The sequence below is a fragment of the Pseudonaja textilis genome, chromosome 2, assembly GCF_049901715.1.
Source record: "Pseudonaja textilis isolate UNSWEBS1 chromosome 2, rPseTex1.2, whole genome shotgun sequence".
Taxonomy (NCBI): Eukaryota; Metazoa; Chordata; class Lepidosauria; order Squamata; family Elapidae; genus Pseudonaja; species Pseudonaja textilis.
This window is the reverse complement of record NC_141991.1, coordinates 5456484-5483465: the sequence shown is the minus strand read 5'-3', so window position 1 is coordinate 5483465 and position 26982 is coordinate 5456484. Positions and strand designations below refer to the sequence as shown.

At 45.6% G+C, this 26982-nt stretch overlaps 3 protein-coding genes across 8 annotated transcripts in view; 2 read left to right on the top strand and 1 right to left on the bottom strand.

The window, feature by feature from the left end:
* The window catches only part of LOC113450234 (uncharacterized), a 75302-nt gene extending 57239 nt beyond the window's left edge, over positions 1-18063 (top strand). Inside the window, exon 3 of the transcript XR_015742458.1 lies at positions 18049-18063. The gene's annotated coding sequence lies outside the window, so the exon portion shown is untranslated. The remainder of the gene's footprint in view (positions 1-18048) is intronic.
* Positions 652-6987, bottom strand: LOC113450223 (uncharacterized). 4 transcript variants are annotated; one of them, XM_087928271.1, is made up of 3 exons: positions 6747-6987; positions 5570-5778; positions 652-2358 (listed from the first exon to the last, which is right to left on the bottom strand). In XM_087928271.1, the coding sequence occupies exons 2-3, from the start codon at positions 5748-5750 to the stop codon at positions 1124-1126; spliced, it is 1416 nt and encodes a 471-aa protein (XP_087784397.1). In that variant the 5' UTR covers positions 5751-5778; positions 6747-6987; the 3' UTR covers positions 652-1123. The 4 variants fall into 4 exon arrangements, with proteins under 4 accessions (XP_087784397.1, XP_026577177.1, XP_087784398.1 ...); XM_026721392.2 differs by lacking the exon at positions 5570-5778 and having other exon boundaries at positions 652-2362; positions 6747-6977; XM_087928272.1 differs by lacking the exon at positions 5570-5778 and having other exon boundaries at positions 652-2678; positions 6747-6861.
* Positions 18064-18420: 357 nt separating the features above from the next.
* The window catches only part of LOC113450222 (uncharacterized), a 29602-nt gene continuing 21040 nt past the window's right edge, over positions 18421-26982 (top strand). Inside the window, exon 1 of one of the 3 annotated variants that reach the window (XM_087928238.1) lies at positions 18421-18493. The gene's annotated coding sequence lies outside the window, so the exon portion shown is untranslated. Of the gene's footprint in view, positions 18494-23535; positions 23654-26982 lie in introns of those variants that run through there. The other 2 variants (XM_026721390.2, XM_087928239.1) reach the window with 2 other exon arrangements.

Sequence of the window (26982 nt, the reverse complement as noted above, 5' to 3'; positions counted from 1 at the left end):
CTGAAGCTCCGTGTTGACTTTGTGCTCTGTTTGGCCTTGTACAGCTGATTGGCAATTTAGTCATTGGCAGCATTTCAAGGGAGATAAAGGTGGGTGCTTATCAGCCTTTTCCCGAAAAGACCGTGGCAGACGTCTCTTGGAACAATTCACAAACTGTTTGGGACTCATTACGGGCTGTGAATGAATATAATTCACAGCCGTTGAAATAAAAATAGGGCTTTAGGGACTAGGCGTGTGATTGTTACTGACTCAAGAAGCCTTAGTCAGAAGAGTAAATCACACGACCATGGGGATGCCGTTAATGGTCATAAGTGTGAAAAATGGTCAAAGGTCACTTTTTTTCGGTGCCATTGTAACTTCGAATGGCCACTAAACGAACTTAACAAATGTCTCACTTAACAACAGGAATCTTGGGGCTTAATTGTGGTCGTAAGTCGAGGACTACCTGTATTTGTAAAAAAGAGGCAGGGCTTGTATTCTATGAGGTTGTGGCTGCCATTTTGCCTTTTTTGACCACTCCTGCAGAAGCTGCTGAGGATAACTCGAATGTCAGGGGGGTGAAAAAATCTGCGATTTCAGAGTTTCCAACTTGGCCCAGCCACAAAATTGAGGCCCGTGTCAAAAAAAAAAGGCCCAGAGAAAACACACAACCCCCAACCATCTATTTATTACAAAGGAACCACACATCACAATTCATATTGAAAATCACAATATAGTGTGTTTGGCGAACGTAATCCAGTTAATTTCATTTCAGGTTTACCGCCAATTTTGCAGAGCAAGCTCCAGACCTTCTCCCCGCATCCCCGTCTGGATTGGAGTGGGGAAAATTATGGCTTCTCTCCTAACTTGATTTTTTTTCTTTTTTTCCATGCATAATAAAAACAGACCCATTACTAAGGTCATTTTTTTCCTATTCATTTTTTTCCTATCGTCCTCTATTCTGGATTCTAGTTAGGTTTAGAGATATCTGGCTTCGTGGCAGCAGACAAAACTTGGGATTAGTTTTGTCTCCGGATAGCATCTTGGCTCTGTCTGTCTCTCCCTCACACACACACACACACACACACACACAGAGCGGGCCTGCTAGTAAATGCAAGCCACCCGCATGAGACAACACCTACGGTTATACTTTTAACACCTCCCCGTCTTTGTGGGTCCGTTTGTGGACCACTAAGTGCGCGCTGCAGGTGAAACACCTGCCGCAAATCAGACAGGAGTAGGGTTTCTCCCCCGTGTGGATTCTCTGGTGCTGCATGAGGTGCGCGCTCTGGCTGAAGCTTTTCCCACAAGTGCCGCATTTGTACGGCTTCTCGCCCGTGTGGGTCCGTTCGTGCTTCACCACATCCGAACTGGTGGTGAAGCTTTTCCCACACAGGGAGCATTTGTAGGGTTTCTCCCCCGTGTGGATCCTTTTGTGCTTCACGAGATCCGAGCTGGAGCGAAAGCTTTTCCCGCAGGCCGGGCATTTGCAGGGTTTCTCGCCTGTGTGAGTCCTCTCGTGCTGGGTGAGGATCATGCTCTGGCTGAAACACTTCCCGCAGTACGAGCATTTGTAAGGCCTCTCCCCCGTGTGGCTCCGCTGGTGTTTCACGAGGCCCGAATTGGACGCGAAGCTCTCCCCGCACGTGAGACAGGTATACGGCTTCTCGCCCGTGTGGGTCCTCTCGTGCTGGATCAGGTTCGAGCTGCGCTTGAAGCTCTTCTCGCAGAGGGAGCAGTTGTAAGGTTTTTCTTCCGTGTGGGTCTTTTTGTGGTTGACGAAGTTGGAGCTGGTGGTGAAGCGCTTCCCGCACTCAGGACACTGATAGGGCCGTTCCCCCGTGTGGGTCCTCTGGTGGGTCATGAGGTGGGCGTTGGAGCAGAAACTCTTCCCGCAGAGGAAGCACTTGTACGGCTTCTCTGCCGTGTGGAAGCGTTCGTGTACGATCAGGTAGGAGCGTTGGTTGAACCGCTTCTCGCACACAGTGCACTTATAGGGCTTCTCTCCTGTGTGGATCCTCTCGTGTTTCACAAGATCCGAGCTCTGATGAAAGCTCCTCCCGCAGTCTGCACACTTGTAGGGCTTTTCCCCCGAGTGGTTTCGCTTTTGATGGTTGATCAGGCTGGAGATGCTGCAGAAACTCTTCCCACAATCAGAGCAGATGTAAGACGTCCCTTCGACGACGGGATGGCCTTCTTCCAGCACAGGGATCATGCTGGGCAGACCCACCGATCCGTGTTGGATCTCACAGATCCCTTCTACTTTGCGGAAACCCGAAATGTCGGGGGCTGCTTCCAGGAAGGAAACACACGGTTCCAGGAATCCGGGAGTCTTCAGGTCGACGGTTTCCTCACTGTCGTCCATCTGTCCGCCAGCCGCTCACTTCGTTAAAAAAAAGAAAACAAAAGAAAGATGAACCAGGTGACGTTCCAAAAAGACTATACCGATGGTCCTTGACTTTACGACCACAATTAAGTCCCCAAAATCGTTCTGGCTAAGTGAGACATTCGTTAAATGAGATTTGCCCTCATTTTGCGACCTTTCTTGCCACAGAGGTTAAGCGAATCGCTGTCGTTGTTATGTTAGTCACATGGTTGTAAAGTTGAACCTGGCTTCCCCATTGAGTTGGCTTGTCACAAAGTGGCAAATAGGTGATCCAAGTGGTGGTATGCTACTGGTTCAGACTGGTTCGGCCAAACTGGTAGTAAAAAAAAAGAAAAGCTGACGATCAGCTGAGAGGAAGAAAAAAATCCTGAGAGGAAAAAAAGAGAGAAAACCGCAGGATCGGCCTTTCCACCCGTTCCTGCGCTTTTCTCTTCTTTATCCCCTCAGCTGATTGGCGCTGTAGGCCTCAGCTGGTGTGAGGAAAGCTGCGCGTGCGTTAGGCAAAGCGCTCCCACCAAGCCACACCCACCAAACTGGCGATAAGACCATTTGAATCCCACCACCGGGGTGATCACATGACCCTGAGGGAAACACAGCAACCGTCAGAAAGATGAGTCAGTTGCCCAGCGTCTGAATTTTGATTGCGTGACCCTGGGGAGGCTGCGACAGTTGTAAATCTGAAAAACGGCCATCAGTTGCTTTTTTTAATGCCATTGTAACTTGGAACGATCACTAAATGAACTGTTGTTAAGTCCGAGGACTGCCTGTAATCGGCCTGCCTGATCATTGAGAAAGGGCCCACTGCTGGTCCAGATTCCTAAGTGAGGCAGATGAGGTGTATGAACCCTCAACAGGCCTTCCTTGCAGTGTCCTCATGTTATGGAGTTCTCTCCCTCAGGAAGTAGAGATGGCCCATTGTATCCTCACTTTAAGAACTAGCTAAAGTACTGTTTTGTTCCTGCAGCTGACGGTACCTGGCCCTTTAATCTAAGGCCCATCTCTACAATCCTTTAATGCAGAGGTCTCCAAACTTGGCAACGTTAAGATTTGTGGATTTCAGCTCCCAGAATTCTCCAGCCAGTATGGAATCTGCTTTAATGGAATAATCTGCACGTTGTGTTTAGTTATCCGTGAGCTTTTATTGGATCACATTGTTAATGTTTTGCTTTCTGGTTGATTGTGCTCTTTCAGAGGCACCCACCAGTTGGGATTTATTTTTAGAGAATAAAATCTAATCTAGTGAAGAGAAGGACCAGGGGAGACATGGTAGCAGTGTCCCAATATTTGAGGGGCTGCCACAGAGAGGAAGGGGGTCAAGCTATTTTCTAAAGCAGTGGTCGCAAACCAGTGGGCCAGGGACAACTGGAGATCTGTGAGAAAATCTTGGTGGTCCACAGAGAAATGTCACCCCCAAAGCAATTAATCCAGGCTGCATGGAAACACAAGCCCACACGGCCCACGGGAACACAAGGCTTGTGTCGCTTGCATTGCAAACAGATGGTGGCGGGGGGGGAAGGTGGGGGGGGGGGAACTTGCCCCACTCGCCTCATCTGGCCACCGGGCTGCTTCTTTCTGCTTCTTTCTTTCTTCTGCTTTTGGCTGCACGCAAGGAAAGCAGCAAAAGTCTTTCTTTCTCTTCCCAAACTCCACCAGAAACGAGTCTTTAGGACCCTGCAAGGCATCCTGCTCCAAGAGGCTGTGCTGGCAAAGACTCATTTCTGGCAGAGTTTGGGGGAGACAAAGAAAGACTTCTGCTGCTTCTGCTGCTTTCCTTGCATGAAGCCAAAAGTCTCTCTTTTTCTCCTCTTGAGAATGGAGCTGGAGACGGTATCCTGCGATCCCAAATAAAGAATGATCGATTGGTAGGAAAACAGGGTGGCGAACTTTCCTGCAGACTTTTTTGGGGATTTTTCCAGGGTCTCTGGTCCGCGGGATTTAAAATTATGAGTTTGGTGGTCCCTGAGGTCCAAAAGGTTGGTGACACCCTGGTCTAGGGTGTTTTGTTGCCTTACAGAATTTACCTCATGGATGCTCATTATTATCTGTTTCATAACTGTTTTCACTTTTTTAATGTCAGGGTATTCTGGAATCAAGGCCACCTCTACATTGTACAGGTAACCTCAACTTACAATTGTTTGTTGAGTGACAAATGGCACTGCAAAAAATGACTGATGACCATTTTTCACACTTACGACCGTTGCTGCTTTCCCCCATGGTCGCACAATCAAAATTCAGATGCTTGGCAACTGGTACGTATTTATGACAGTTGCAGGGACCCGGAGGGAGGTGTCATGTGATTTACCTTTTGCAACCTTCTGATAAGCAAAGACAACGGGGGCGGCAAGATCCACTGAACAACTGTGTCACTAAGCGAACCAGTGCACTTAAACCGTGGCAAGAAAGGTCGTAAAATGGGGCAAAACTCACTTAACAACTGTCTTGCTTAGCAATAGAAAACCTGAGCTCAATGGTGGTTCTAAGTCAAAGACTACCTGTATTAAATAAATACATCTAAAAAATATTATGGTCCCCTCAGAACCTCACTTGGATTGAGGGCAGGCTCTAAATACAGACAGACAGACAGATAGATGATAGATAGATAGACAGATAGATAATAAATCCTCCTTTTGCTATTTCACAGAACACCTGCTCAGTCCAAGTAGTTCCTATTATGTGACAAGATGAAATTGAGCACGTGTACAGAGGGGACAATTTCAGTGACTCATCTCTTCGATCGCCATCTGAAAGCAAACAAACGCTTCACTTTGTTTCTATCCTTCGGTTTTTTATTCTCCACCTTCTAGAGATTGACTCTCGCTTGGAAAGACACCGAGCGATCCAAATAAAGATCTTACTTCAGTCCAAAATATCACGTCGGCTATTCAAGTTTTTCTTCTCCGAGACAGACGGCGGAAGAAAAGGGAAAGAGGATTATTATTATTCTAAATGGGTATATTTCAAATGACTAAGACTCCAGCAGGAACATTCTAGACGTGTTCTCCCAAAGCGTTTTCCCTCTTTACACATTTCTTTGATCATGCAAAGAGAAAGGTAGATAAAAGCTCCACTTTAAACCACACAGCTTGGCAGGAAAAAAAACAAAACCTGTCATTTATGATAAATAAAACACTGGGCCTGGCAAGCACCCCTCTTCAATTAGCTTTTGCAGTTGTGCCTTTGTACAGAAATCTTTGATGAAGATACTTGCCTCCTCTGTTCTGCCTGCCCAGACCAGGTTTAGCAAGCAGGATTTAGCTTCTCCTCCCCAAAGTCCATTCTGGTTCTTTTCATTCAAGGTTGAGAAGCCAAACTGAGTTGAAGGTGGGGTGTCCAACTTTGGAGCCCCACTAATGTGCCTAAAGGGGTTGAAGCCCCTTCCTTTCATTACACCGCACCATCAAATCCAGCAAGACCTTAATAAAACAGGGGAAGGGGGGGGGTAGAACAGCTGTCAATCATCCATCTGCCTTTCACTCATCCTCAGGAACATCACAGCCTCCCAGATGAGGTCAGCCCCAACTTTTAGGACATTCCAGAAAACCCTCAAAATGTGGGGCTTTTCCCCCAAGCAAGCTGGAGATGCCATTAGAGGGAGTTTGCCCGTTGGTAATATTTCTTAATACCTCTCTCCTCTTGTGGCTTTGTTTATTTAACAGGGATAGCAGCATAACAAGAGTTGGGAGGGACCTTAGAGGTCATCTAGTCCAACCCCCTGCCCGAGCACGAGCCCTTATTATATACCGTTTCGTACAAATGGCTGTCCGGTCTCTTCTGAAAAGCCTCCAGGGATGGAGCACCCACCACTTCTAAAGGCAATCCGTTTCCACTAGTTCACAGCCAGGAAACTGGTTTTGATTGCTACTGGAAATCTACCTCTATGACGGTTGTTGCTAAGGGTTTGCAACCAACAAACCGTTTGCAAAATGAAATGATTTAATCCCTGGTTCTATTTGCATCCCGCCCACTTCGTGAGAGAGATGAGCACCTAGGTCAACGTGACAAATAAATTATAAATAAAATAAAATAAAATAAAATAAAGGCACCCCCGTTTGCAAAGATTGGGCTGCAATCCCCTCCCCCCTTTTTCCCATGCAAGGAAAGGCTTTGACATCTGCCTGCTTCTGCAGAGCTCAGATCGGGTTTAAGGCAGGGAAGCAAAGGGAGCTTTTACGGGGGGGGGGGGCCTCCCCCTCCCCATTTAAAGGGGGCGGGGCAGAACCCTTCCCACTTTCCACAGTTCAGCGGCTGCGCTCCCTCCCCTCCCCCTCCCCACTCCGGGCTCTGCCCCCCACCCCACCCCACCCCCAAGCTCCTTTTGTCTGCAAAAACCAGCCGCGGGGGGAAGGGAAACGGCGGGGTCCTCTTCTCCGCTCAACCCCACCTGCAAGATGCGCCGCGGAAGCCGTTTCTCCGGAGAGCCGCGGCGATCGCAGATGCCGCCAGGCGGGCCAGCCTCCGCCGGAGCGATGGGAAGGGCGCCGGCGGAGGAGGGGTGGGTGGGGCGGGGACAGGGGTGGGGGGAACGAGAGAAGAGGAAGTGGGGAGGAGGGGGGAACGTAAGGGAGAAGGAACAGGAAGCGGCTTTCGCTATTTATGCCCCCCCTCCTCGCTCGGGCGTTCGTGAGGTCTCTCTAGGAATCGGGGTGGCTTTCCCTTTTATCGCCTCCCCGCTCCCCTCGATCGCGCGTTCGTACGGTCCCTCTAGGAATCGGGGTGGCAGGCTCGACTGCCAGCCCTCTCCCTCACCCTGGACGTTCCATTCGGGGATCTGGCAGGTCCGAACTACAGATAAGTTGGACTCCAACTCCCATCGTACTTATGGGCGCTGGAGTTTGCAACTTGCAAGGTGTCAGGCTGGGGAAAGCTGGCTTCATGGAGGAGGGTGAATGGATTTTTTTCTTTTTCTTTTTTTTTTCTGGAAAGCCCCCGGCTGGATTGAATGTTTAGAAGGCTCAGCAGTTTGAAAAGCAGGGATTTGAGTCTTTCGCATAACAGATAACAGATAATCAGAGTTGCAAGGGACCTTATAGGTCATCTAGTCCACCCCACCACCACCACCCCGCCCAAGCGGGAGACCCTACACCATTTCTGACAAATGGCAGTCCAATCTCTTCTTGAATGTCCCAAGCGATGGCATCACGTTCTTCAGAAAAATTCCAAAATTAAAAGACACCGATCTGCTAGCAAGCCTCAAAATAAAGATACAGGAAAAAAAAACCCTCTTGGTTTGTATTTGACACTTGGGACTAAAACTAATTAAGAGCACTTCATTGGCTCCATCAAAAAAACAAAATCCCCTCAATATAAGGATCAATCACAGTTCAATCCTCTCTATTAATAACTCCACACCTAGGAAAAAAAATCTACCTATCTGAGAGCAATTGTCCTTCCTAGACTTCACAGGTCCTCAGGGCAACATCCAAATATACACATCTAATACACACACCTCATAATCAAAGGGGCATCTCAACTTGCAAATCTAAATATCAAACCTGCTTGTCATTAAAATGTAGCTCCTATGGTACATCCCTAACAACGTAGGCTACCTTTAACTATTTGTTTAATACAGGGATCACCAACCTTTTGGACCTCGGGGAGCACCAAATAATAATCATCATCATAAAATCATAATTTTATATCCCGCGGACCACTAATATGAATTTTGACTGACAGTGGCTTGCTGACGTTGGTGGGAAAGTCGGTCTCATATTCCAAAGCTGCAATAGTCACAGGACTGGCCCTTTGGTCATCCGGGAGCAACAGCTCCTCCACCCGGGTACACCGGCCTGCCATGGACTGGAGGAGCTGCTCCAGGCTGACCAAAGGGCCAGTCCTGTGACTATTGAAGCTTTGGAATATGAGACCGACTTTCCCCACCAACGTCAGCAAGCCACCCGGGGTGGATTTCCCTCCCCTGCTGGTGGCTCTACTCAAGGTAAGGTTTGCGCTGGGCCGAAGGGTGGGGACCAGCAGGTGAGCAGGCCCCATAGGCGGTGCAGCCTTGTGTTCCCGTGCAGCCTGGATTAATTGCTTTTGGGGGGGGGGTGCTTTGGGGGGACATTTCTCTGCGGACCACCATTTTCTCACGGACCACTAGTGGCCCACTGGTTGGTGACCACTGGTTTTATTCTTTGTCTGTTGTTTAAGCTACTTAGATGATTAAGGGCCTGGAGACTAAAACATGAAGAATGGTTGCAGGAATTGTCTTTATGTAGTCTAGTGAAATGAAGGACTAGGGGTGACATCACTGGCTACAGCAAGCCTCCTTCCCAGGCAGAAGGAAATCAACAACTAGCAGATGACCTGAAGGTGTTTTACTGCAGGTTTGAAAAGAAACTACAGCCACCTATCTCTACAACCAACATCTCAAACACACAACCAACAGCCAAGCTTCCTACAATTGGCCCCAATCCATTGGGCTCACAGCCTCTGGGGATCACAGAAAAAGAAGTGCAAGATCTATTACACAGACAGAAGCCAGGAAAAGCACCAGGGCCAGACAAGATAACTCCTTCTTGCTTAAAAGTCTGTGCTGACCAATTGGCCCCCATCTTCACTCGAATCTTCAAGAGATGACTAGAGATGTGCTATGTTCCTTCTTGCTTCAAACGCTCTACCATCATCCCAGTGCCAAAGAAGCCCTTCATCAAGGAACTGAATGACTACAGACCAGTTGCTCTAACATCTGTAGTTAGGACAATCTTTGAAAGGCTTGTGCTGTCCCACCTGAAAACCATCATGGATCTGCTGTTAGATCCCATGCAGTTTGCATACCAAGCAAATAGATCTACAGATGATGCTGTTAACATGGCTCTGCATTACATCCTACAACACCTTGAATCTCCAAAGACCTACGCAAGGGTCCTCTTTGTAGACTTCAGTTCAGCATTCAATACCATCATTCCAGACACTCTTCTAAGTAAATTAAATCAACTAGCGGTACCTGAACACACTTGTAAGTGGATTATAAGCTTCCTAACAGACAGGAAGCAGCAGGTGAAGCTAGGCAGAACCACATCCGATACCTGTACAATCAGCACAAGGGCCCCCCAAGGCTGTGTGCTATCTCTACCTCTCTTCTCCCTATATACCAATGACTGCATCTCAAACGATCCATCAGTTAAAATACTGAAGTTTGCTGATGACACAACAGTGATTGGTCTCATTTGAGACAACAATGAATCTGCATACAGACAGGAGGTTATACAATTTGCCTCATGGTGTAACCGGAACAATCTGGAACTGAACACACTCAAAACTGTAGAAATGGTGATAGACTTTAGAAGAAACCCTCCCATACTACCACCTCTTACAATACTAGACAACACAGTATCAACAGTAGAGACCTTCACATTTCTAGGTTCTACTATATCACATGACCTAAAATGGACACCTAACATCAAAAATATCATCAAAAAAGCACAACAAAGAATGTTCTTTCTGCACCAACTCAGAAAGCTCAAACTGTCCAAGGAGCTGCAGATCCAGTTCTACAGGGGAATTATTGAGTTTGTCATGTGCACCTCTATAACTGTCTGGTTTGGTTCTGCAACCTAACAGGACAGACACAGACTTCAGAGGATAATTAGGACTGCAGAAAAAACAATTACTACCCACCTGCCTTCAATTGACGACCTGTATACAGCACGAGTCAAAAAGAGGGCTGTGAAAATATTTACAGACCCCTCACATCCCAGACATAAACTGTTTCAACTCCTTCCCTCAAAATGATGCTACAGAGCACTGCACACCAGAACAACTAGACACAAGAACAGTTTTTTCCCGAAAGCCATCACTCTGCTAAACAAATAATTCCCTCAACACTGTTCAATTATTTACAAAGTCTTCTCACCACTCCTTATCACCCATCCCCTCCCACTTGACTGTTTCCTAGTATAATTTGATTGTTGATTGTACCCTGTGACTATCATTAACTGTTGTATGTTATGATTCTTGATTCTTGACGAATGTACCTTTTCTTTATGTATACTGAGAGTATTTACACCAAGACAAATTCTTTGCATGTCCAATCAGACTTGGCCAATAAAGCTATTCTATTCTATTCTATTCTATTCTATTCTATTCTATTCTATTCTATTCTATTCTATTCTATTCTATTCTATTCTATTCTATTCTAATGATAACAGTGTTCCAATATCTGAGGGGCTTTCACAAAGAAGAAACGGTCAACTTGTTTTCCAAAGACAAGTGTAGGGAGTTATCACCCACCCCTCTCCTAGAAAAATGAAATATCCTAGGAAATATTAAAAAGGCAGAATATTTTCCCTAAAAAGAGTAGAAACTCAGAAGCAGAAACTCACCTCAGAAGCAGAAACTCAGCCCCCCCACCCTTTGCTAATGGGCCATTACTCTGGCCTAGGCCAGCCTATTTTACATAACGAAGATCTCCAGGTAGAGCTATAATAGGTATTGCCCAAAGCCCTTTCACTACATCATCACCAAGCAAGACTCAACCAAGCCTGGGACTCAGGACAGCCTACAGAGTTGCCCCTGCATGGCCCCATGGGAGTCTCACAACCAATCAGAATACAAGCTCAAATTCAAATCCCAACAGAGGGAATAAAACGTAGGGACTCTCAGCATCTCGGCCCTTCCTTCTTTGCATCTCCAAGCCATGTGGTCCTGCCCACCATTAAACCATCTTTCCAAACAGCACCCATGTTTTCAGTATCTTTGCCCCACACTTGGAACTGAACCCAGAAGGATAATTCTTCCAACATAAGAAACAATGGATAGAAACTAATCAAGGATAAAAGCCGCCTAGACCTAAGGAGACATTTCTTAACAATGAGAACAATTAACCAGTGGAACCAGTTTGCCACCAGAAGTTGTGGGTGCACCATCACTGGAGGCTTTTAAGAAGAGACTGGGCAGCCATTTTGTCTGGAATGGTATAGTGTCCCCTGCATGGATGAGCAGGTGGGTGGGTTGGACTAGAAACCTCCAAGGTCCCTTCCAACTCTGGTATTCTGTTAACCACTGTATATGATTGGATGAATACTCTACTTCCAGCAGCTGACATTTGTGTTTATTTGTGACTGGGTTCATGAAAATCAGACCAAGAAAATTCGTCTAACTAAAGCATAAGATAAAAAAAAACAGCCTAATCCTCTGGTTTTTTTTTCAACCTTGGCAGCTTGAAGATGCACAGGCTTCAATGTCCAGAATTCCTCACTCAGGAACTGTGGTGTCATGACCACAATGTACAATGTTTTTCGTCAAAAAAATATCAATAACTTCTGGTTTTCCATAAAAATGCCCCACTTATCTTGGTGGGGAACAGGGGGGACGACTGTTTCAGATTAGTTCCGGCTGGGAATGAAAACAATTCCCAGCGTTGCAATAAAATAGGTTTTAGCTTTTAAAACAAGTTTGTGAATCATTACAATTTACGAAGCCTGGGTCAGAACACTAGTCCTCAAAAAGGAGGACGGAGAAGTCGTTGCGTGGATTGATGTGCCAATAGGTCGGGAGGAAGAAACGGCAGGAATCTTAGCGGCACAAATCATTCTTTCAAAAAATGGGCTTTCCCAAGTTGTTGGCGTACACTGGGACACAACGGGAATATGAGCCAGGCCTCCAAGGGCGATGTGTGGCTACCTCTCTTAGATTTTCTGTATCCATCTTGGATCCTTTTTTTTCGTGCTCTGCGTTTTTTGTTGTTGTTCAACAAACCTCGTGTCAACTCATAAAATATTTCTCTGGTCTTTTAGAGTTGCTAGCAGAAAGGGAGCGGGGAGGCAGTGGGCAGCTTGCATTCCATAAATGTTTTCAAAGATAGTTTCAAGGTGACTGAAGTTTCTGCTGGAGCAAAATTTTAACTGGAAAGCATGATTGATGACTCTTGGCTATGGATGTGTCCCGTTGGAGAATATGAATTACGATACACCCAGCGGGTGGGGGGGAAAAAACCAGGGTCAAGGGTGACAATGAATGATGTGTCTCAGAGTTGGCTACACCCAGGCGGTGCGGGACATGTTCATTCCCAATAAATCCTTTCGAAGTTTTGGAAGTTCAGCTCGAGACTCATGATTTAAATGGGAGTAACTACCGGAGCCCTGACACAATGAGTTTGTTTAATGATCTCAAATTCAGTTTCTGACTAGGGTGATTTGCTTAACAACGGCCACAATAAAGGTCATAAAATGTAAAACCCAAGGAGCGGATTGGGTTAAACTCTGGAACTCCTTTTCTTTCTCTCCTCACAACCACTCGCCCTCACCTCGTCTTCGTGATTCTGGTCCTCCTTTCGGAGGAACTCCTCAGCCAGGCCCACCGCTTGAGCACAATTCTCCACCCTGCCCTCTTGGACCCAGCTTCGTATCCCTTGGGGCAGGATGGCCAGGAACTGCTCCAGGATCACCAGCTCCAGGATCTGCTCCTTGGTGTGGCTCTCCGGCTTCAGCAAGTGATGGCAGAATTCTCAAAGCTAGATGTAGGCCTCCTGGCGGGGGCGGCTTGGCTTCCTTATAGCAAAAGTGCTGAAAACGTTGACGCTGCCACTCCTGGCAGCTGACTTCCCCACGCAAGATGGCCATTTTCCCGTAAGTCTCCTGGGTGCCAAGGTTGGCCTTCTTGGCTTCTCTAGGGCCAGGCGACCGTCTGCTTCCTCCCCAATGAGCCTCTTCCATCCTTTCCGGGTCATCCCGAAAGGCCTTGAGGTCCTCCCACAGCACGGAGAGCTCCGACAGCTGTGGTTTGCCCGCGTTGGATAAAAGAGCCCGTTTCCTTTTGGGGGGGATCCCTGCCATGGCCGTACTGGAGTTTGGGGTAGCCCTTCCCCTGGCTCATCCTTAATCTGTGTCGGTCCAAATGGTTGGATCTGGGATTGTCTTGGCCTAGTCCCAATCCCTCCATCAGTTCCTCCTTGTTGAGTCCTTCTTCCAGCCTATCGGTCATTTTTGTTTCAAGTGAGATCACTTTTTTGCTCAAAGCTGAGTTGGTTCTTCCTCTCCGTAGCAGCCAACATCACAAAACAACGTTCTCTCCAGCTTTTGGGTCATCTGAACAAGTTGGTAGGTCAAGCCAGCGATTCTCCGACAGGTGATAACTTGGTCTGAGGCTCTCCTGGAAAGAGATACAATGCGCTGTGTTTAGTGTGTTGAGCACTACCGAACACATTGTGGGTTATTCAACAAGCCATGATTAAACAACGATCGCTTAGCACAGTGTGTGAAACCAAGTCATCACAAGGAAGGTGTTCTTCTCTTACCCCACATAATGTACCAGTTTATATTGCCAATCACATCTTCTCTACGTGATCCATGTAGAAAGAAGCATTTTCAGACATTTGAAACTCTGCATAGTGCCACAAAACATTGATTGATTCCTAAAAGGATATTTGCCTCTGGGAGTTTTGATGGATCATATTTATTTGCACCAGTGGTGGGCTTCAACCGGTTTAACAACCGGTTCTGTGAGCGCACGCTTCACACCGCAATGTTCAAAATACACCAATTTTAAGCACTACAGCTTGCCTTCTGTGATGACCTGGGGCGTGGCACAAAGGCAACATAGTCAGTAGGAATCCCTTTATTAGCTCCAATCAGTAGGAGTCCCTTTATTAGCTCCAACTTTGCCCCCAATGTCCTGGTTACCTTCTGGCTGGAGAAAAACTCTCCCAGGAACAGCCTTTGGCTGCAGAGAATCAAGTCCAAAACATGGTCAACAAAAACTGTAACTTGAAGTCCAGTCAAGGCAAGATGGGGTAACTAGTCTGGCGGGGCAAGAGAAGGAATTCCAGGCGTGAAGGCTTGGCAAAACTCAACACAATTGGAAAGGTGCCAAGAACACAGATAAGCAAAGTCAACACAACTCATTTGGAGAGACCAAGTTCACTTAACCACCGTGTTATTAATTTAACAACTGCAGTGATTCACTTTCACACTTAAGAAATGTGGCAAGGAAAGTTGTAAAACAGGTCAAAACTCACTTAACACATTTTTCACTTAGCAACATAAATTTTGGGCTCAGTTGTGGTCATTCCCCGTTAGGTAATTCCCCATTGAGGTAATTTTTGAGGTAATAATAATGTTGAGGTAATTCCCTATTAGGAGAATGAGTGCATACAGGGAGACGTATTTGAGAGGAGTGTTTGAATAATACACACACAGTATACAGATACACTGTACAGTAAATGTAGGTTTTTTACTTCCAGAAAGGTTTAAGCAAAGTCCAAAATAAGCAATCCAAAGACATTCACAGGTAAAATCAGTCAGTTTTCATCCAAGGATAATCCAAATATCAAATTCCAGTATCAAAAACAGTTCAGTAATAGACTTACATTAAATCCAGTAATATTAGTCAATTAGAAGAAATGGAGGAACGGCAATACTTTCCAACCTACGGAAACAGAGATACTCACTCAGACCTACTCTTCTGAGACTAAGACTAAACAACCAGGTTTCTGGCTCCATCTTATGACCGTTTGAGAAACCACACCTAATTACAGTTTTTGCATTTTCTTAAAGTTACAGTTTTAAAATATTTATCCTGGTTTATATATTTCTAACCCAAATAGCTGTTAGGTGACTCATATTCCTAACAGTCATCAGCTAAGGACTACCTGTATGGCCTAGATTAGGTTTTCTGCTATACCATTAAGATATTAAAACAATGATGGCTTTATTAGTAACCCAGGAAACTGCAATCCATATTATCCACCAAAGCCTACAGCTGGAGGGGGAGGGAGCATGATTGACAACATTTTAAAATCTCAAACTCTAACCCAAACACAAAAACAACAATAGCACCATTAGTATAAGCAAAACCGGAAAGTAGACACAATCAAGAAAAAGGTTATTTCCTATTGTTAATTGTGACCTTCCAGGCAAAAGACTAAGTAAATCAGAATACTCTTTCCCACTTCTTTGCAAGCAAACCTTCCACCACCACCCATCTTTCAGAGCACAGGACCCTTCAGAGGGTCTACAAACCACATATGGTGCGTCACCTCTACCTAGCCACAACTCCCATTTTCCCCAACCAGCACAACCATGATGGGAGCTGCAATCCAGCTTTCAGGATCCAGGAATGTGGCTTGGCTGGGCAAAAATGCAACATTCCAGCTGTAGGCAAGCAAAGATTTATTGTTTTGCCAGGAGTTGGACCTGTCAATCAACTCCATGGACTTAATGGAAATTTCTTCTAAGTCAAGCAAGAAAGCACCCAGGGTTGCCCCAACATGGTTTAGCTAGGATCTGCCTCAAAATCAAACCTGAGTCTAAAGAGGAAAGAAAAGGAGTCATTAAGAAAAGCTCAGAGTAATATATTGGGATTTCTCTTCTTTCCCAAGCAAAGAAAGGCAGATTAAAAACACTTTTCACACTTGATGACGATGTTTCGAGCTGGGGGGGAAGAGAAGAGGGCAAATTCAAATGGTACATTTGTTTTCCATCCTTTTTCCTCTCAACTCCACTTTTTATTGAAATTCTTAATACATTTCCGGCCCTCTCTGTCAAACCAACTCTCTGTTCACTTAATTCTCCGGAGACATTGTCCGAGAAGAGCTTTGTTCATATTCTAGAGCAGCATTTCCCACCCCTGGCAATGGTGGGGTGGGTGGACTTCAACTCCCAGAACACCTCAGGCAGCACCACGGCCCATTGCTAGGAATTCTGGGAATTGAAGTCCTCAAGTTGGGAGTCACTAATGCAAGGTAGCCAAAAATCAGGAGGCTGGGAGCAATCTTTCCTGGAATTTTGTAAAAAAAAAAAAGCAGAAGTGCGCAAAAATTTAATGAAGCCTTTTAGTAAAATGTATTATTCTGAAAAGAGGCCATTGCAACTCCTGAGTTTCAAGTTTTGGGTGGGTAGCAAACTCTGTAGACTCTTCATTGGAAAAACCTCTGTCTAAATCAGGGGTCCCCCAAACTTGACAACTTTAAGACTTTTGAACTTCAATTCAAGCTATGCTGGCTGGAGAATTCTGGGAGTTGAAGTCCACAAGTCTTAACATTGCCAAGTTTGGAGACCTGTGGTCTAAATCTTCTATATCTACTGGACTACCATATCCATCGTGGCTTGATTCACACAGCATCTGAATCTTATGAGACTCAGCCCACCATATTGTGGTTTGATTGAATGCCCCACTTCACCAGCATGGTGAACATAACAGAATTTCATAACAGAATTTCATTTTTAACGTGTGCCTGAGTGCCCACAGGGGGTGGGGGTGGGGAATGACATCTTACCTTAATATAGCTTGGTTTTTACCTATCTATCTGAGGGCGCAAACTATGATTTATGGTGATTTAGCATGTTTTGCCAAGGTATAATGAGCAACATCACATCATTAAGTCAATATTTCTCAACCTCTAGAACTTGATATTTGGATGGGATTTGAAACCCTTTACATATGTTGGCTAGGTTGAGGAAGGTTAGGTTATCTGGGGGACTGTCATGCCCCTGTCGGAATCTGTTTCAGAGGGGAAGGCTGAGCAGCTGACAGGGAGTGGGAGTGTGGCTCCGTTGGCTGTGGAAGAAACTGGGGAAGGGCAGAGGCCAGCTGGACAGAGCAGGGGAGAGGTAGAGCAAGGGAGAAGGAATTCAGAGGAAGACCCAGGCCCACCCCCTCTTCATCCTAGGACACGCAGGGAGGAACAGAGAAGGGAGCAACATGAGTTGTGTGGCTTACGGGAGAGGAAAGGGCCCCGATTCCCTTCATTAGCTGCAGCTGGGAACACAGTGTTTAAAAAGGGAAGTTGCACACAGCAAACTGTTGGGAACAAATCGTGAATTATCTTGTATTGTCGATGCTTATCTGGGTTCCTGGCATCTTCCAAACTGTTTGCTGGCCTTTCAAGTCTGCAATTCCTTCTCCTGCCCTGTCGAGTCAATTACTGCACCATGGTTTGTGTGGATTTTTAGTTACAGTTTGTATGTACTTTGTTTTCGGACTGAATTTCCTCCACTTAAAGGCTGTTCTTGGGAGAGTTCTTTCTCCAGCTGAAGGTAACCTGGACATTGGGAGCAAAGTTGGTGGGACTAAAGGGACTCTTCTTGCTTATTTGACTGTGTTGCCTTTGTGCCACATCCTGGGTCATCACAGGGACCATTGCCAGTTACATCAACCCAACCCACAAGAGTGGGGAGGCAAGGAATATTGCAGGTTTCATCCCCTAGAGAGATATATTCTGGAACCCAGAAGAAGGGCCTTCTCCATGTTGGTTCCCACTCTCTGGAACATCATTCCCTGGAGATTAGATTGGCCACAATTCTTTAACACTCTTCCGGAAGGTTCTGAAAATCTGGTTCAGCCAGCAAGCCTGGGGAACCCAGAGCGGGATGGAGTCCATTAAATGACTTGTATGAATGCATGTTGGGGGTTATTATTTCATTATTTTACTATTTTTCTTTATTATTCTTTTTATTTCTTTTATCTGGTATTTTTATATATATGTGTAAGCCGCCTTGAGTCGGCATGTGTGAGTAGACGGCCATATAAATGTTCTAAAATAAATATATACAGGTAGTCCTCAACTTACAACTGTTCACTTAGCAATCGTTTGAAGTTACAACGGCACTGAAAAAAGTGACAATTTTTCACACGGATGGCCATTGCAGAATCCCCATGGTCACATGATTTACATTTGGATAGCAATAGCAATAGCCCTTAGATGTATATATCGCTTCACACTGCTTTACAGCCCTCTCTAAGCAGAGGTCCCCAACCACCGGGCCGCGGACCAGTACCGGTCCGTGGAACATTTCCTACCGGGCCACCGGTTTGCTGGGCGCCGCCATCTTGTTTGATGAGAAAGTACTTCCAGGTGAGCTTTTCTGGTTGGAAAGCGGCATTTGGGTCCTGAAGGAATCCTCACGCCTTAGTTTCATCGAAGGGTAGGGGCTTCGAACGAAACTAAGGCGCGAGGATTCTTTCAGCACCCAAGGCAAGGCGAGCCGAGTGACCGTCCCGAAGCGAAGCCCATCGACAAAGGTACAAAGGAGGAGTTGAAGGTGGTGGGGAGAAGCGGGGGACGGCTGGCTGGCCGGTTGCTCAGCTCGCCTTGCCTTGTCATGCGTCCTGATGCCGGTACCGGGCCACGGATCATTTTGTGATGCCAATACCGGGCCGTGGCACAAAAAAGGTTGGGGGCCACTGCTCTAAGTGGTTTACAGAACCAGCCTATTGCCCGCAACCATCTGAGTCCTCATTTTGCTGACCTCAGAAGGAGAGAAGGCTGAGTCAACCTTGAACTGGTGAGACTCGAACTGCCGGCAGTTGGGAGGAATTAGCCTGCAATACTGCTGTGATGACCCACAGAGTGACACAAAAATAACGAAGTCACAAAAGTAGAATAAATTCTCTTTAATGCCTCCAACTTGGCCCCCAATGTCCAATTATCCTCGGCTGGAGATCAAAATGGTCTACGAAGGGAAGAAATGCAGTCTGAACCCAAAGTAAAGATAATTAGAAATAAAAAAAACCATCTAATTTGTAGATGTGTTGTTTTTAATGGTAAAATTAATGAAGTTTTTCTTAAAAAAAAAAGAAATAAAAAAACCAACACAAACCACGCTGAAGTAATTAACACGACAGGCCAGGATGATAAATTGCAGACTTCCAAAAGATAATGCGGCACCCACAGTTAGGAGGATGCCAAAACCCAGATAAGCCTTGACAAAGATAATGCACGCTTTGCTTCCAGCAACGAGTTATGTGCAAATATCCCTCTTATATCCTGTTCTCCCAGCTGCAACTAATGAAAGGGATCAGGGCCTTTTTCTCTCCCATAACCCACATTGCTCCCTTCTCTGTTCCTCCCTGCGTGCCCTAGGATGAAGTGGGGGTGGTCCTGGGTCTTCCTCTGAATGCCCAGCCGGACTGGGCCCTTCCCCCGTTTCTTCCACAGCCACCGGAGCCACACTCCCACTCTTTCTCAGCTGCTCAATCTCACCCTCAGAATCAGACTCCAACAAGAGCATGACAACTGCCTTCTAACCACTGAGCAACCATGGCTCCTATTGGATGTTTGACAACTGACTCACATTTATGATGGTTGCGGTATCCTGGGGTGCTGTGATCCACTTTTGGTGGCTGTGGAAGAAACTGGGGAAGGGCACAGTCTGGCTGGGCATTCAGAGGAAGACCCAGGGCCACCACCTCTTCATCCTAGGTCACGCAGGGAGGAACAGAGAAGGGAGCAACGTGAGTTATGTGGGTTACAGGGGAGGAAAGGGCCCTGATTCCCTTCATTAGCTGCAGCTGGGAAAACAGGATTTAAAAATGGCGTTTGCGCACAGCACCTTGCTGGAAGCAAAGCGTGAATTACCTTTCTTTATCAAGTCTTATCTGGGTTTGGCGTCCTCCCAACTGCGTATGTTTTGTTATCTTTTGAAGTCTGAAATTCTTTATCCTGCCCTGTCTCATTAATTGCTGCAGCGTGGTTTGTGTTGGTTTTTATTTATAATTTATATGTACTTTGGGTTTGGACTGAATTTCTGGGAGAGTTTTTTCTCCAGCCGGAGATAACTGGACATTGGGGGCCAAGTTGGAGGTATTAAAGGGACTTTACCTACTTCTGTGACTTTGTTGCTTTTGTGCTACGCCCCGAGTCATCACACCTCTCACCTCTCCTATATTCTGTTGTTTCTTAGCTCAGGTGATTCGCACAGCAGAGTGAATTGCAGCGCCTCAGCTGAGTTAAGAAACGGCTGATGGTCGGTGTTGCGGTTATCTGTGCATGCACAAATGTTCGCACAAATCGCATGGGCGTGGCCAACTCGACGTCACTCACGGCAAGGTGCCACCTCACCTTGCCATGAGTGATGTCGAGTTGGCCATGTCCACCCAGTCACATGACCACCTAGCCATGCCCACCAAGCCACGTGATCATCCTTTTCACTTTGGAGCTCCAAGCCATGTGATCCTGTCCACCATTAAACCATCTTTCCAAGCAGCCTCCGTGTTTTCAGAGTCTTTTTCCCCACTTGGAACTGAACCCAAAAGGATAATTTTTCCATGACTACTTCAGCTTCAACCACAATAACTCACAAAGTTGCCAAAGTAACAAGAGATACAAACTCAAAGTAAACCGCTACAAACTCGATTGCAGAAAATATGACTTCAGCAACGGAGAGGTCAATGCCTGTAACTCACTGCCTGACTGTTTTTGACTCAAACTCCCAAACCTTTAATCTTAAAACTATCTACCATGGACCTCACTCCATTCCTAAGAGGTCTGTAAGGGGGCATGCATAAGCGCACCAGCGTGCCTACCATCCCTGTCCTACTCTTCCCATTTATTTGTACTCATTTTATTTTATTTGATTTGTCAAAAGCTTACAATCTAACAGAAACAAGAATAAACATAAGTTTAAATACAAGAAATGGGAACTAATAACTGGGGACAATAGGACAGGGACGGTAGGCACAATTGTGTGCTTATGCATTTATTATGTATACCAGTTTATACTTATATGTTTATATGCTATGTTCATACTTATACTTGTTTTCTCATACATGCTTGACAAACTAATCTAAACTAAACTAAGCTAAATTAAGCTAAGCTAAGCTAAGCTAAACTAAACTAAACTAAACTAAACTAAACTAAACTAAACTAAACTAAACTAAACTAAACTACTAAGGAAGAAGAGGAAGAGATGGATTTGTCATTCTGCGGTTTCTTCTGCAGCGCAGACTGCGAAGGGTTAAAAGAAGAAAGGAAAAACCACCTCCTCCTCCTCCTTTTCCTAGAGTGTCCCCTCCTCAGGAGAAGCTGCGCGGAGGGGTGGGGTGGGGCAGTCCTCTCTTTTCCTCCCCTGCGTGGTCCCCAACCTTTTCGTTCCACGAACCGGCGCCTCGAATGGCTTTGCGATTCGCTGCGTCTTCCAACTTAGCGCGAGGCATTTCGGGAGTCGTAGTCCAAGCAAGACGCGGACGGCCATGTGTTTGGAAAAGAGAATGAATTGATGTGCTGGAAAGCAGCCACCTTGTCCCAAATCCTAGGGAGGGAGGGGGGAGGGGGGGAATCAGGTTTTCAAAATTTTTTGGAAGGTCATCAGTTGGGGTGGGGGAGCCAGAAGGATCTCTGGAGAACAAAGTCCACATCAGATTAGTAGATCAGATTAGTTTAGGTTGATTAGTAGATGTGTATAGTGGCAGTCTCAGAATGACGTTTTTCCCTTCTAATTTCTCCATGGGGAGTTTCGTGTTGTTGCTTAAGCTTTGCCCTAAGTGTAAATTTGATTTAGAAAGAATTTTGTGTTTTGGATAGGTAATCCACTCTTGGAAAATCAGTGCAGTCTATAAGAAGCAGATGTGTGACGAAAATCACAATTGCGGCAAGTTGGCACATAGCAAAATAAAGACCTAAACACACACACTATTTCGAAAACTATTTAAGGAAGTGGTAGCGGTTGAACTTTTTTTTAAACTTGGTTACTGTTCAGAGCACCATTTCTCAACTGGGTTCCATGAATTCATGATTGAAAAAAGTAAACTTTTTTTAAAAAAATTGTGCCCCACCTAAAACTAACCCTGACACCGGTGGAAATTTTTAGAGGGTGTGAGTGAATCCACTGCCTGCCTTTGCTATTGCTTGTAAAATATAGATTTACAGGTTCAAAATGAATTGTATGGCAAAATTTAATATTTTCCATCATTTTTATGCAGAGGTTCCCTTAGGTCTGAATTCCTCCCTTCTCTGGTGTTGAGGGGAGGACTAGCTTAAAATGCCCAGAATCATGGTCTCCCCATTCCTAGTTCAACCCTTCCCCACTATTTGTTACTAGTTCTGGGGCTGAGGAAGGAGACTTGTCCAAATCCCCTCCCCATGGAGCTTGTGTGGCATTGATTGGTTGAATTGATTGAATTCTTGTCATTGTACACAGTATACATACAACAAAACTCACACAACACCTAGAGACTAGACCCAACATGCACACACGACAATCCCCAAACACTTCACCAACTGCCAAGGTTCCCCACCCCCTAAAAACACACAAGCATCCACACAACAAACCAAGTAATATTGTCCAACAGCTCACTGATGGTTGTCCTTAAGTTCATTGTTAAGTGCAATTATAGCTCTGGGATAAAAACTATTCAGAAAACATGTGGTCCGAGTTTTAATTGTTCGGTACCTTCTGCCAGAAGGCAACAGTTCAAGCGTGCATGTATACAGGTAGTCCTCACAATCACAACTAAGCCTCAAATTTCCATTGCTAAGCAAGACAGTTAAGTGAGTTTTGCCCCATTTTATGACCTTTCCTGTCCCAGTTGTTCAGTGAATCGCTGCAGTTGATAAGTTAGTAAACTGGTTACTCAGGTGCTTTGGGAAATAGCTTGACCCCTTCAGCTCTGTGGCAACCCCTCAGATATTGGAAGACTGCTATCATGTCTCCCCTAGTCCTTCTTTTCACTAGACTAACCCTGCCCAGTCCTGCAATTGTTCATCGTATGTTTTAGTCTCCAGGCCCCTAGTCATCTTGGTTGTTCTTCTCTGCACTTTTTTCTAGAGCCTCAACATCTTTTTTAATAGTGTGGTGACCAAAACTAGATGCAATACTCTAGGTCTTAGACTGAACAACAACCTGTCTGACATGTTATAGGTTCTCCTACTTGAGCAGGGAGTTGGAGTAGAACAAGGATATTCAAACTTGACAGCTTGTGGACTTCAACTCCCAGAATTCCTGAGCTAACATGACTAGAGGAGGAATTCTGGGAGTTGAAATCCACAAGCCTTAAAGTTGTCAAGTTTGGAGGTTCCCTGCTTTAGGGCCAAACATGGCTGTCATGCTGGCTGAGGAATTCTGGGAGTTGTAGTCCACAAGCCTTAAAGTTGCCAAGTTTGGAGGCCCCCTGCTTTAGGGCCACAACATGGCTGTCATGCTGGCTGAGGAATTCTGGGAGTTGAAGTCCACAAGCCTTAAAGTTGCCCAGTTTGGAGGTCCCTTGCTTTAGAGCCACAACATGGCTGTCTTGTGCTGGCTGAGGAATTCTGGGAGTTGAAGTCCACAAAGCCTTAAAGTTTGGAGACCCCGCCCTGCCTTACAATATAACCCGCCTGTCTCTCCTCCTTCCCCTTTTCAACCTTTTCAACCCCAGCCCTCCTTTCCACCCCACCCCACCCCCACCCGCTTCCTAGAGAGGACAGGAAGTTGCGGCGAGGAGGGAGGGCGGGATGTAAACAGTCCCGGTCACTTCCGGCCCCGCCTCCCGTGGGAAAGTGGCCTTTGAATTTCCCAGCTCGTGGGAGGGAGATCGGGGTGAGTGCAAAAGGGCAGCGGGGAGGCGGCGGCGCCTTCCGGGACGAGGAGCCCGGAGGTGGCCGGACTTTTCTTTCTACCGGGCGGGGCTCCCGTTCTTTGGATGGGCCGGGTGGGAGTTCAGAGGGAGGAAGTTTGCCTTGCCGGGGAAGAAGAAGAAGAAGGCCGGGCTGCTCTCTCGCAGCAACCCCGGGAAGGGCGCGGGTTGGTGGGGGGGAGAGGGAGCCGCCAGCTGCCGCTCCTCGTCCGCTTGCAGGCGGCGGCGGCGGCGGTGAAAAACCGGGGAGAGGAAAAAGGGGGGACGCGGGTTGCACCCTTTGCTGAAATGCAACGACGAAGAGGGTTTGCAACAAAAATAATAATTAAAAAAATAAGAAAAAGGAGGAAAAAAGGGGATCTGGGGCGAGGTGGGGGAGGGGAGGACCCCCAAAGAACCCCGCGAAGTGATTTCAGGGGTGGGGGAAGGTGGCAAAGTTCTACCGAAGGCTTGCAGGCTGGCGATCGTGGCTTGTGTGGCGATCGTGGCTTGCTTAAAATTAAGACTTTGCTTTCAAAGTCTCCCGGTTTCTTCCGCAGGGTGGAGCCCTCTTCCCCTAAAGGCAGCCGATGTGGAAGAAGAAAGATCTGGAACCCTGGGGGTGGGGTGGGGGGTGGGGGATGTTTCAGCTTACTGAGCCCCGCAGTTTTAAGAAGTTTGGGTCGGAACGGGCTGGATGAAATAGAGCAGTGCGGGCGTCTCCAAACGTGGCAACTTTGTAAGACTTGTGGACTTCAACTCCCAGAATTCCCCCAGCCAATTATGGGAGTTGAAGTCCACAAGTCTTTAAAGTATGCTGGTCGGGGAATTCTGGGAGTTGAAGTCAAGAAGTCTTAGACTATGCTGGCTGGGGAATTCTGGGAGTTGAAGTCAAGAAGTATCAGACTATGCTGGCTGGGGAATTCTGGGAGTTGAAGTCAAGTTTTAGACTATGCTGTCTGGGGAATTCTGGGAGTTGAAGTCCACAAGTCTCAGTCTATGCTGGCTGGGGAATTCTGGGAGTTGAAGTCCACAAGTCTTAGTCTATGCTGGCCGGGGAATTCTGGGAGTTGAAGTCAAGAAGTTTTAGACTATGCTGTCTGAGGAATTCTGGGAGTTGAAGTGCACAAGTCTTCCAAAGTTGCCAAGTTTGGAGAGCCCTGCAATAGAGAGAGGCAGAATTGTTCGGAGGGGTGTGATACTCCCAGGGGAAGGATTTTTCTTTTTTTTAAAAAGGTAGCTATGTCCCAATGATGCTTTTTCAAAAGGCAACTGGGCTTTTTCTTTTTTCCTTGAAGAAGTTTTGACTCTCAGCCAAAAAAGCTTCTTCAGAAATGATGATGAGCGAAACATCTTCAAGGAAAAACCAAGAAAGAACAGCTGCCTTTTTGGGGAAAAAAAAAAACACAGCATCTTTGGGACAGCCATGAGCTAGATGACTGAGAATACAGTACAGTAGCAAAGAATAGAACAGAACAAATTGGAAGGGACCTTTGAGGTCTTCTAGTCCAACCTCCTGCTTAGGTAGGAAATCCTATACCATTTCAGGCAAATGGTTGTCCAATCTCTTCTTAAAAACTTCCAGTATTGGAGCATTTACAAATGGTAGCTGTGCTCCCCCCAAGCTGTTGAAAAATACAAAAATGAGAGCAGCGGTCAGGTTAGCAATACCTGGGCTTTGGATTTTGGGGTGAGTGGGTCAAAACAGCTACACAACTCTCCCCCCCCCCACCATTTTGAATGTTTGTGTACCTCAGAGTTTCGTCATCTCAGAAGTATTGGAAAAGTATTGGATTAGCGCTAAGGAGAGCCTGGTTCATGTCTCCTTAGCTGTGGTAGATTCTCAGCTGGCCTACTTTGCAAGGCAGTTGTCACAACAGCAGTAATTGGAAAGGACCTTGGATGTCTGTGGAGATTCTCCATTATCCAGGTCAAGGTTGTCCCAAAGGTGCTTTTTCAAGAGGCCACTGGACTTTCTGATTTTTCTTGGAAGACATTTCACTTCTTATTCAAGAAGCTTCTTCAACTCTGGCTGGATGGTGGGGAAGGGAAAGGATTTATACTCCTTGCAGACAGCTGGTCGTTTGCATTCTTTTAGAGAGTCATTGAGGCCACTTGGAGATTTATATGAATAGATTTCCAGAAAAATTGCAGAATATAGGAACCACTTGCACTACTCAGGTGACCCTGAGGACACAGATAAACCTCCAAGTGGCCTCAATGACTCTAAAAAGAATTCAAATGACCAGCTGTCTGCAAGGAATATAAATGCTTCCATTCCCCACCATCCAGTCAGAGCTGAAGAAGCTTCTTGGGTGAAAAGTGAAAACGTCTTCAAAATGAGTCAAAGTCCAGTTGCCTCCTGAAAAAAGCACCTTTGGGACTCTTTGGTTGGTTAGTTTCCATCCATTATTTCTCATCTTGCCTTTTGTTGCTTTAAGTTCTAAAGTTTAGTTTGGTTTTAAACTAAAAGTTCTAAACTTTTATTTATTTATTTTTAAGTAAACTTTGTTTACAAGAATTAAAAACATACAAATTTAAAAAATACAAAAACGATAGTATGTAAATAACACATTCCTCTTTACATTGGTATTGAAATTGATAAGTCCTAATAATCAGTACTAACTAATATTTATTGCATTTTCATTTACTATCACATCTTAATCACTAAGTAACCCACAATACTCTAGTAATCTTCTCATTGGTTTATAACTATTGAATTAATAATACATTCATATTTAAATAATGAATAAGAAGATATAGTAATTATATAATAATGTAAAAGAAAAGAGGATTTAAAACCTTTGTTATTCTTATACATTTCATATAGACAGCTGAATATAATTTGTTTCTTGTGTTCATTTGCAAGTTTTCCCCTTATAATCTACCCAATTGTACCATTTATCCCATATCCTGTAGTAATCTGTATCCTTCCCACTGATTTTGAGCGTGAGCCTCTCCAGTTGGGCACGCTCATACGTTTTTTGAATAGCAACTTGTATTGATGGTACATTTGGTTTCTTCCAATATTGTGCTAATGAAATCCGTGCCGCTGTTATTAAGTGGATGGCCAGATAACCAAATTAACCAATATTTCTTTATCTCAGGACAGGTCCACCATAAATGAAAATAAGTACCAAATTTCCCTTTGCATTTCCACCAGCATGGATTTGCTGTCGGAAATATTTTGGCCAATCTAGGGGGTGTCAGATACCATCTATACATCATTTTATACAGATTCTCCTTATGTGTTACTGATTTAGTTAATACGAGATTTTCTTGCCAAATTTCTTCCCAGGCGTCTAGATCTATACTATAACCAAAAATTTTTTCCCAGGCTAACAGATCCTTTCACAATTCTCTCAGCCGTT

Bases quoted from the DNA above. Each gene is read 5' to 3' on its own strand.
- LOC113450223 (XM_087928271.1), bottom strand. From the start codon at position 5,750: ATGAAAGGAAGGGGCTTCAACCCCTTTAGGCACATTAGTGGGGCTCCA. The intron at 2,359-5,569 runs GTATCTTCATCA...TAACGAAGTGAG, and splicing joins AGGCAGAACAGAGGAGGCAA to CGGCTGGCGGACAGATGGAC.